Source organism: Mus musculus, chromosome 17 (genome assembly GCF_000001635.26).
Source record: "Mus musculus strain C57BL/6J chromosome 17, GRCm38.p6 C57BL/6J".
Taxonomy (NCBI): domain Eukaryota; kingdom Metazoa; phylum Chordata; class Mammalia; order Rodentia; family Muridae; genus Mus; species Mus musculus.
This window is the reverse complement of record NC_000083.6, coordinates 27,556,365-27,566,166: the sequence shown is the minus strand read 5'-3', so window position 1 is coordinate 27,566,166 and position 9,802 is coordinate 27,556,365. Positions and strand designations below refer to the sequence as shown.

Below are 9,802 nucleotides of genomic sequence, written 5' to 3'. Positions count from 1 at the left end.
AGCTGCCCCTGACTCAAGCAAGTGACCCCGCTGCTCCATCTGTGCTTCCCCTCATCGCACAGTGGGGAAAGTGCTTCAATGAGCTTAGCATTCGGGCCACAGGGATGTGCTGGGCTCCAGTCCCACACCATCATTTCAGTTTCACGGCAACCTGCTTTGAAGACGCGGGGACAGAAAGGAATGAGGCCCTCGGCCACCGCCTCTACCCGCGGACAACCAGTCGCCAGGATCCTGCGGTGACCACTGGCCCCGCCCGCCCGTGTGCAGCCGGGAAAGCGCGCCGTCCCGCAACCTTCCCGCTGCGCGGCCCTCGGTCGCCCCCTGCTGCCGCGGCGTGGACGCTGCAGGACCCCGTCCGGCCCGCCCACCCGCATCCGGATTGGCCACCATGCTGGACTGGGGCGCCAAGGCCCCGCCTTCTCTCCCGCTCCTTTGATCACGCGCTGGAGGACTCTTCCGGGGCCGGGGCCAACCCAAGGTGTTGCTGTCAGGGCTGCACGGCGGGAGGTAAGGCATGGCCGGGTTGGATGGGCAGCAGCGCGCCCGCACGGAGCAGCTTGGGGTGCCGGGGTCCCAAGGTATCTAGGCGGGCATCGGCCCCTCGATATCCCCTCCCCAATACCCCCGATCCTCCCCGCAGCTGGGAACCATCTGCCCACCCAGGCGGGCCAGCAGCATCCTAAGAGTGGCCTCATACCTTTTCGGTTCTGGTTCGCCCCCCTCGGCCTGAGACGGGGAGCTCGCAACTGGGAACTGGCAAAACTGACCCATGGACATGAGGCAGTCAGCCAGTACCTCTTCCTCTCTCTGAGAGTCTGGGACAGGAACTTGAGCCATCTCAGTGCTGCCGCCCGAGGATGATCGCGTTTCTGTCGATGGGGGCGACCCTCTCCACCTCTGCCTGTCAGCCCTGGCCGAGAGGGTAGGGACATAGGCGGAGCCCCGGGTGTACTAGAGGCAGGTGACCTCATCTAGATTAGATACTGTCCATCTGTACACAATGTCCACACTCGTACCTGAGAGCGATGCTGAGGACCGTGGATAGGATTACACCAGGGACAAGGATGCAGGCCTGTGGCTCCTTCATACCGTGGGGGAACGGAACCAGAACCCCTTCACATGATCCTAACTCACCCCTCCACCGCAGTGAAGGCCCAGCTATTTCTTTCTCTCCATTTAGCCGTGCACCTGCACCTAACCTTCCCCAAGCAGTTGATACCTGCAAATGTCTACCAGGCATCCAAGCTAAGCCACACCCTCTTGTTTGTAAGACGCTGGGCCGGAACCAAGCCTGGATGGGATCTGGGCCTGTCTGGTTACCTCGGGGTCATTAGTGTTTGGCTTTAAGTTTTCCGGGATTTCCAGACCTGCTTGTCACCACAGGTACAGCTGATATCCTCCCTTCCTCCTCCCCAGGGAGCCCAGAGGAGGCGCCCTCCCGAGGCCACCACTGCCCATGCAGTCCATCCATTCAGCCATCTGGCTACTGATGTCATGAGTAACACGACAGTGCCCAATGCCCCCCAGGCCAACAGCGACTCTATGGTGGGCTATGTGCTGGGGCCTTTCTTCCTCATCACCCTGGTCGGGGTGGTGGTGGCCGTGGTAAGGAATCCTCAGACTTGCCTGGGGTGGCTGCTGGGTGGGCCTGGTTTGGTGGCCACAGCATCTCGGCTGTTATTAAGGGTGTGGAAGTGGGTCTTGAGACTGGGCAGTGCTCGCCTCCCCAGCCCCATAGTACGTGTCTCTGTTACAGGTAATGTATGTGCAGAAGAAAAAGCGGTGAGTGCCCTAACTCCCTGGTACTAATACCCTTTACCCTAGCAGAAATGGGTTCCTTTCTGGCCCAGTGGTTTGAGGGGAGGAGACACCGGATAGTGCGGGGCTGAGGTTCCTGTGCTCCCGCTCCCAGGGTGGACCGGCTTCGCCATCATCTGCTTCCCATGTATAGCTATGACCCTGCAGAAGAACTCCAGGAAGCTGAGCAGGAGCTGCTCTCTGATGTGGGAGACCCCAAGGTGAGCTACATTTCTGGCTAAGAACCACGTTGCAACAGGAGGCCAGTTCCTCACTCTAAGCAACCAGGTCATGGGTCATCCTTACAAATACTTGCCAGCAGTGAGGCTGCAGTGGCTTGCTCTTCCTGACAGGTGGTTCATGGCTGGCAGAGCAGCTACCAGCACAAGCGGATGCCCCTGCTGGACATCAAGACATGACCGTCCACACTCCACCACTCACCCAGATAGGTACAGGAGCATCTGTCTATTCTAACCACCTACAGCTGGCCCCGAGCCAAGCCTTCCAGGCAGCCGCTCTTCCACACTAGCCTATTCCCACGGTGACAGGTCCAGATGTATAGGTGTATATGTTTTGTAAATAAAAACTTTTGTGGCTTCAAGTTGCCCTCCTTGGGTGGACTCCATTGCAGGGTGGGGCAGGGAAGGGTCATAGTCGGCCCCGCCCCTTTTACTGTGAATGCTCCTTACACCAGAGACTGTCCAGAAAAGGCTATTTGTTTTTTATTCAAGTAACTGCAAATAAGAAACCAGGGAGGAAGCCCCAGGCTGGGACAAATACTGGCCACCCCTCCCCCACAGAACAAGGGGAGGTGGCCCTACACCCTTTTCCCATCAAAGTGGGCCCCCATCCTCACTCTGCTGCAGCATCCACGGGGTGGGGCCCCATCTTCCTTAGTGTGGGGTAGGTAACCAGTCTGCTGCGCCCCAGCCCCCCTTCCCCTCGAGTGTATTGTGTGGGGGAGAGAATACAGGCAAATTCAGGAGGATGAACATCTGACGCTGGTAGCAGCAGCAATAGTGGGTATCTAAGAATGAACATGGAACAAAAACAAAACAACACAACCGTCCAGAGGTAGTTTGTGAACAGAGGAGAAGATGGAACCAGAACCATGGGGGGCAGGGAGGAGCGAAAAGGAGGGGGCGGCAAGGCTAGCTCCTTAGTGCCCTGCGGGAGGAAGGAACAGCCTAGAGTGGACTGGGGGAGGCGTGTTGGTGCCCGTTTGCCTTTGGTGGAGGCGAGAACAGGCCCTTACTCTGGAGATGGGCGGTAACCCCATCTGTCTAGTCTCAGGTGAGAACATTAAAGTGGGTGGAGCCAACATCATCCTACTTCCTGTTGTCAAGGGGCTCAGCCAACCCAGTGCATGATCTCTGTAGGGTGGGGCAGGAGGGGCTGAGAAACCCACCCGGTGATACTTTGGTGGGGACATGCTGGGATCTAAGCATCCCCTGCCCTGACCACACTGCTGCTGCTAGGTCAGCCACTGGGCCTTGTCAGAGTGAGATGGGGCTGGGGCCCCTTAAGGCCAGGGAATGCTCCCAGGACCCTCTACGGGGAAGCCAGGAACAGCAGGGCAGAAGGGACCCGCAAAACAAAGCGCCCAGAGAGCCACGGCTCTGAGGGAGGTGCGCAGCAGGTCGGGCTGCGGCTAAATGGGAAGTTAGCCTTGTCAGGATGGGGCAGGTGTGTTCGGGAGGAGGGCACAGGGACTGAGCCGAATCCTGCTCCCTTGGGTGCTGCGGAGCAGAGCCTGCAGCTGGTGCCTGGTGCGGTAGTGTGCAGTGGGGGCGGGGAGGGGCCTGGGAGCAGGGCTTCCAGTCCCAGGGGACAGCTGCTCCTCAGTGGCTATGGAGCAGGCGGCACTGCGAGTGGTGATCACTGCTCCTCCTCAGAGGACTCCTGGGAGATGCCCTCCTCTTCCTCCTTCTCCTGTGGGAGGCAGAGCGACTCAAGGACTGGCCTTCATTCTCAGCCAACACCCCTCTCTCCCCCCTCCTCCCTCCCCGGCTTTCCTCTGCAAAAGGGGGATGAGTCAGGGCTGAGTGTGTGGGTGACTCAGCAACCTCCACGCTGCTTTCATTCATAAAAACTAAGGATTTAAAGGGAGGGAAAAAAAAAACAAACCACACACACACTCTCTCTCTTTCTCTCTCTCACCCCCCCCCCCCCAGGCCAGACCCAGAGTCTATACCAAGGGCTGAGGAAGTGGCTCTCCAGAGAGGGGGCAGAAGGGCAAGAGACAAGAATGGGAGAGCCATGGGGCGGTACAGAGCAGGTGCAGGGCTGGTTCTAAGAAGGCCTGGGGTGTCCAGTGGCTGACCCTTCCCAGGATGGGAAGGAAGGACGAGCCCCAGGGACGCCCTCACTGGGCGGGAATGTTAGCACGCCACAGGGCCCCACAGCCCCCACCATGCCAGGCACAGTCCAAAAACAACTAGTTTCCTGTTACTCACTCCTAGGGCCACGCCAGCAGGGGCCCCCAGCCCCTCCACTTAAGGAAGGGGTGGCTCAGCACAGGAATGAATGACCTTGTCTTGGGCAGCTTAGAAACAAGGCTGCATGGTACCCAGTTCCCTATCCAGAGCTTCACTTCCTGATCTTTCCATGAGGGTCCTAGTAACAGTAATAAGGGGTGGGGACACAGGACACTTTGAGGGCCCAATAAGGTCCCATAGGGCTTCTCCCATAGTGAGTACCTGATATCAGGAATTATTTTTCTGGAGACAAGGGATCTCTGAAGAGGAAGGTAACCCTGAACTTATGTGACATGTTTCACGCATGCTCAGACATTCAACATGCCCACTCTGGGGCATCCTTAACCCACCTTTCACCCAGCAAACACAACAAGCACCTACCAGTTTCTTGGGTCTGCCCCTTGGTTTCCTCCCTGGAGCTGTGGTGACTTTCTGAAGGGCCAGGGGTTAAAACATAAGGTTAAGTCCAAAGTGCTGAACAGAACCCAAGGGACACCCAAGCCCAGCGAGACGGAGATGGAGCTGGCTCAGGACAGCCCAGGACCCCACAAGCAGGTCCACCCAAGTCCAGCTGATGATGACTGGCCAGCCCCCACCCCCCACCCAACATACACGCACCCCTTCTCCCCCCTTCACAAGTGACTCAGAGGATATGAGTCGTGTGTTAAAAAATAAAATAAAAACAAGAACATTTTTGAGGCTGATGCCACCATGACTCTGCCCTCCCCACATGAACAAACCCTTCGTGTCCTTGGGATGAACGAGGGTGACATTCTCAGCTCAGAGCTGGCACAGGCCTTTACTCTCTGCCCACCTTGCCTTTTCCCAGACCTGAGAAGCTAACCCCGGCATCCATGCAGGATGTCCCCTAGGAGGCTCACCCGGGTCTTGGCGGCGCCCTTATTCTTGCTTCCCTTTGGTCGGCCCCGAGGTCTCTTCGGAGTTGGCACTTCACTGGGCTCTTTCTGCAAAGATGTCTGGGAGTCAGGGAAACAGTACCAACCGAGCTGTGCTGGCCCCTAGGTCACCCCAACTTAGAGTCTGCAGAAGACGCAGCAGGCACACCATGGAGACTCCAAACTTGCCTGACACCCCCATCAGGCTCCTGTCCTCAAGCCTCTAAAATCTAAAAGTTTTATACCAAAGAAAGAGAAACCAGAGATCCCTGGGGAGAACTGTCACTCAAGCAAGGGAAACAGTTAGGTGCCCTGACCTGACTAATATTATGTTTCTGGTCTTCTGCAAAAGGCCCCACCCTGTAGCGGATCTCACCTGGTGGGGAACACCTAGCTAGCAGTGTCAGATAAATCAAGCATAAAGCAGTGGTCTGGCCCGGGCCATGATTGCTAGCGCCCCCCCCCCCCCCCCGCCCCCTGTCTTTGCATAGGAAATCCCTCTCGCGGCCTGAGTAAAATGCGTTGCTTCCCACTCCTGATCAATCCAGGCACCCAGCAAGCTGAGCCAGGACCGCAAACTTTCATCCAAACCCAAAACCCTCTCCACAACCAGGAGGCCAGACGGCAAGGGCACAGGTCTGCAGGAACCTTGTTCCCATGACCACCACCTGGAGACATCGGCTAAGTTCCATCACCCATCAGATTTTCCCAGCCAAGACAACCTGCTGAGGACAGACTCCGTCACCTTCGCAGGGCCACCAACAGCCTCTCCTCACTTGGGAGAGGGTGGGCATCTCCATTGTGAAGACAGACAGGCCAGGCGTTCAGGGACACCCCCCACCCCCAGAACCTCAATGTCTACTACAGAGCCAGGGCCTAAGTAGGTGGGTAAGCAAGCAGACATCTACACAGCCACCTGACTTAGGGAAGTGCAGAAACAGAAAGACCAGATGTAGAGCCCCGAAGGCAACTGAACAAGAGTCTGATTATTTGTTTAAAACCGTGTACCACCAGTCGAAGCCTGCCTGTTGGCTCCGTTCTGACCAGGGCAAAAAAATTAAAAAAAAAAAAAAAATTTTTTTCTTTAAGATAGGGTCTGGTCTTTCTGATTCTCCCACTTTTCTGGGTGAATGTTAAGACATGGCTGCCTTCACTGTGACCTTAGACACTGAGCTGGACACCTCTGGGCAGTAAGCATACACAGGGATACACATGCGCAAAGAGTCAGCTCTGACCCCCGCCCCCCCCCCCCAGCCCAAGAAAGGAAACAGGAGCAAAGCTTTAGACACCCACCTGACTCCCGACCAGCGCCGTCCCAGGACTCACCGGAGGCTGCTTGCGTGGCCTGCCCCGGCCTCGCTTCTCAGTCCCATCCTTTTCCTGCTTGGAGGCCAGGGGCTGGCTGGACTTTGAGCCCGACTCGCTCATTCTCCTTCTCTATGTGTGGGGCAGCACACAGTGAGTCTGGGGGAGATGCACGGAGACAAAATAGCAGTTACACAGGTGTTCCCTCCACCCGCTACCCCTGCCACACACACCCCAAGGGTGGTGACCTTGAGGTGTCACCCGGCTAGAGAGTCCCAGAGCGACCTGGGGCAAGTTGAGGCTTTTCGCTACCTTGTCCCTTAGTTAGGGGTTGAAATAAGAAGGGAAAGTCCCAGTCCGCAGCTCAAGCCTGAGACCCAGAGTAAATGAAGATCCTTAAGATCTATAGAGGGTGGCCATGTGCAGAGGGAGCAGCCGAGGGTCTTCGTGAGAAACTGGAGTTGTGCTTTGATAGCTAGCAACTACCTTAGGGCAAGGGCAGATTCTCAATAGACCCTTCCAAGTAAAAGACTGGGTAGCAAGAAGTCCTTTAACTGAGGTCCAGCACCACACGTGTGGTGTGTGTGTTTGTGTTTATTGGAAGACAGCCACAAGACCCTGTGTCCCGTACTTAAGAGGCCAGGAGAAGCTTTGGGCAGCAGCCCAGGCTGTCCTTAGCAAGGGCAGAAGTGAAGGTACAGGCTCCATGGCACCTGCAGAGCTACCTCACTGCCACAGTGGAGGACCAGGCTGGAGTTAACCAAGGGTCCATCCTGTACGCGGGGCAGTGCTCTTACCAAACAAGTTGCCCCACCCCCACCCTCTTTCCAGATTTGAGGCAACGGGATAATTTTGACCCAACGACAGGAAAACATTTTGAAAACTTTTGATTTCTAAAACACTTAACGGTTTCCTAATTCTCAAGCATCAAGAGACCCCAGATGGTGCGGACTCTGCTCATTATTCTATTACGAGATTTCAAACTCGAGACTCCTTTAAACAGGGTGGCTGGGCCAGCTCCCATCATTAGCGGCTTGGTCTGTTCTCTAATTACAGGCTGTGATTAGAACCTTACATTACACCACAGGTGTCCTTCAAACCAAACATCAAAATTAATCAGCTAATGAGCACTGACCTCACACCGAGGTCTGCTGGAGGCCCTTCAGAGGGGGCTCTTGGGGGAAAGCCTGCCCCAATCCCAAAGACCTTGCATGCATCTAGCTTGCCTGGAGATCCTGGCCAGTCTCCCGGACACTGTTTTGCCACCTGGTGCCTCCCCAATTCTTGCCGTTAGGGACTCTAAACCACCTGCTCTCCCCAATGCCCCCACTGAATTAAGCTTAGAGTCTCTGTCCAGCGAGGCCAAGGAAAACCTCACCTCTTCCACCTGTTTCTGAGCATCAGGGAGGTCTGGCATGGCCAAGTCACATTTAGGAGTCCAAGCCCCATGTGTCTCTCTTGGGCCTCCAGCCTGTCTCTCACACGGGTGCACACGCTGTGGCTCCTCAACGTTTCAGTAACTATGCAAGAACTACCAGAGGAGTAACATCCCGGCAGGCCTATTGTTAAGGGTCTTAAAGGGTCCCCCTTTAAATATAGAGAGAAGACCCCTCAATAGCCCAAGGTCACACAGCAACTTGGTAAAATGGAGGTTCTTGCGGAATGCTTACAGACCGCCACTTTGTTTACTGAGAAGCAGGTTAAGACCCAGGCGCCCTCTACTCCAGAATGAGGATGCCTTCGCTGGCGTCCCAGCCTGGTGGTTGTAGGCCGGCGCTTCTAGGAGCTAGGACGAGGGGGAGGGGCGCAGAGCCCTTTAGGCGCGGGAAACGGCGCACCCCGACCACATGCACCGCCACGCGGGTGCGCCCGGCCCCACTTCCTGCCAGAGGGGGCACCCAAGCCCGCCTTGGGGGCAGGAAACCTGGTGCGAGTCGCAGGAAGAAAAAAACCCCTTCCTCTCTCCATGAAAACCAAAGCGGGGGGGGGGGCAGAAACGGGGAGTCGAAGGGACTAGTTCTAACAGAACCCAGCAAAGCAGAGGAACCAGTTTGTGGGGGCGGAGGGCAGGCCTGGCCCTGGAGGTTGAAGAGGCGCGGGGCAGGGCCAAAGGTGTGTGTGGGGGTGGGGGGTGAAACCCCGAAACCCAGGCCCTCGCGATCCGGCCTCGTCCACGCACAGTACTACTCTGGGAAAGGCGGAGGAGAGGCCAGAGAGGAATCTCGGGTCGCCGGGCCCCTCCCCCGCACTTCTAGAACTTCCCTGGCTGAGGGGGGCGCGCGCCCACCTCCCGCCGCTGCGCAGCGCGCGCCCCTCCCTGAGGCCGGGCTCGCCGAGCGCGAGGTGCACGGGCGCCGCTGGGTGCACAAGCGGCGCTCGTCGCAGTCGCGCGCCCCCTCCCCCTCCGCGCGCCGTTCCCCGGGGTCTCCGCACCCCACGGTCGCAACCCGGGCACCCTCAACCTGGGGACCGGAGGACGCGGCGCCCCGCGGACACCCACCCCGGCCCCGCCGCCTGCGAGCACAGTGCGGCCTCCCCTTTCCCGCGGCCCGCGCAAGCCCGGGGCCTGGGAATAAAGCGGGCAGCGCGCGCCGCAGGCCCCCCGGGCGCGCCGCGGACACTCACCGCGAGCTCCGCAGGCCGCCGGCGGGGCGCGCTCGGGGCTGCCGGGTGCGGCGTGGCTGGGCTCAGGGCACCGGCCTGGGCTCTGCCGCCACCGCCGCCGGTCGCAAATGCGGATCTGAAACCGGGAGAGGGCAGAGGCGCTGAGACCGCTGCGTGCGCGCCGCCCGGGCCCCCGCCGGGGATGTGTGTCACATCCGAGCTGGGGCGAGGGAACACTGACGGATCCCGCTCCCCTGGAGGATGGCGAGGGGCAGGAAGCTGGGCACGGCCCGTGCGCGGCCTCAATAAATAATAATGTGATTAGATTCTAGACCTACAGGAAAAAAAGAAGCCACCCGAGCGGCGGCGAACTCACGCCTTCTTGGAGCCGCGCCAACACCAGAAATAGCCCCGACTCGGAGTCCCAATTAGAGGAGCGCAGCCCCGGCTCAGGGGAGCTTAAAAAGAGCGACCCAGGGGCAGGGGGGACGGGCCCGCCCGCGCCAGCCGTGTCACCGGGGGGCGGGGCCATGCAAATGAGCCCGGGGATTTAAAAGGGCGGCCGCCCGCCAGCTGCCGCCGCCGCGCGCGGGTAGCTCGCCACTGTGCGCGCGGTTTCCGCGGGCACGCGCGCCGACGGCCCTCGTTTCTCACAGTTCCCGAGCAGCCTGGCGTTGGAGGAACCGGTGACGGCGGCCCTGCTGTTTAAGTGGGGACCCGGGG

At 58.6% G+C, this 9,802-nt stretch overlaps 2 protein-coding genes across 19 annotated transcripts; one reads left to right on the top strand and one right to left on the bottom strand.

Moving 5' to 3' along the window:
* The first annotated feature begins 438 nt into the window (after positions 1-438).
* Positions 439-2,398, top strand: AI413582 (expressed sequence AI413582). 3 transcript variants are annotated; one of them, XM_030249421.1, is made up of 6 exons: positions 439-507; positions 641-922; positions 1,417-1,605; positions 1,757-1,782; positions 1,913-2,018; positions 2,151-2,398. In XM_030249421.1, the coding sequence occupies exons 3-6, from the start codon at positions 1,495-1,497 to the stop codon at positions 2,214-2,216; spliced, it is 309 nt and encodes a 102-aa protein (XP_030105281.1). In that variant the 5' UTR covers positions 439-507; positions 641-922; positions 1,417-1,494; the 3' UTR covers positions 2,217-2,398. The 3 variants fall into 3 exon arrangements, with proteins under 3 accessions (XP_030105281.1, NP_001002895.2, XP_030105282.1); NM_001002895.2 differs by lacking the exon at positions 641-922 and having other exon boundaries at positions 440-507; XM_030249422.1 differs by lacking the exons at positions 439-507; positions 641-922; positions 1,757-1,782 and having other exon boundaries at positions 1,519-1,605.
* A 96-nt stretch (positions 2,399-2,494) lies between these two features.
* Hmga1 (high mobility group AT-hook 1) lies at positions 2,495-9,593 on the bottom strand. 16 transcript variants are annotated; one of them, NM_001039356.2, is made up of 6 exons: positions 9,456-9,593; positions 9,101-9,215; positions 6,464-6,634; positions 5,156-5,239; positions 4,656-4,706; positions 2,495-3,729 (listed from the first exon to the last, which is right to left on the bottom strand). In NM_001039356.2, exons 3-6 carry the CDS (start codon positions 6,596-6,598, stop codon positions 3,676-3,678), a joined length of 324 nt encoding a protein of 107 aa, NP_001034445.1. In that variant the 5' UTR covers positions 6,599-6,634; positions 9,101-9,215; positions 9,456-9,593; the 3' UTR covers positions 2,495-3,675. The 16 variants fall into 16 exon arrangements, with proteins under 16 accessions (NP_001034445.1, NP_001160011.1, NP_001160007.1 ...); NM_001166539.1 differs by having other exon boundaries at positions 6,497-6,634; XM_030249514.1 differs by having other exon boundaries at positions 2,496-3,729; positions 9,418-9,587.
* Positions 9,594-9,802: the final 209 nt, after the last annotated feature.

Bases quoted from the DNA above. Each gene is read 5' to 3' on its own strand.
- Hmga1 (NM_001166546.1), bottom strand. From the start codon at position 6,598: ATGAGCGAGTCGGGCTCAAAGTCCAGCCAGCCCCTGGCCTCCAAGCAG. The intron at 4,703-5,155 runs GTGAGCCTCCTA...CCCTTCAGAAAG, and splicing joins AGGGCGCCGCCAAGACCCGG to TCACCACAGCTCCAGGGAGG. The intron at 3,730-4,655 runs GTAGGTGCTTGT...TGCCTCCCACAG, and splicing joins GGGGCAGACCCAAGAAACTG to GAGAAGGAGGAAGAGGAGGG.
- AI413582 (XM_030249421.1), top strand. From the start codon at position 1,495: ATGAGTAACACGACAGTGCCCAATGCCCCCCAGGCCAACAGCGACTCT. The intron at 1,606-1,756 runs GTAAGGAATCCT...TCTCTGTTACAG, and splicing joins TCGGGGTGGTGGTGGCCGTG to GTAATGTATGTGCAGAAGAA. The intron at 1,783-1,912 runs GTGAGTGCCCTA...TCCCGCTCCCAG, and splicing joins TATGTGCAGAAGAAAAAGCG to GGTGGACCGGCTTCGCCATC.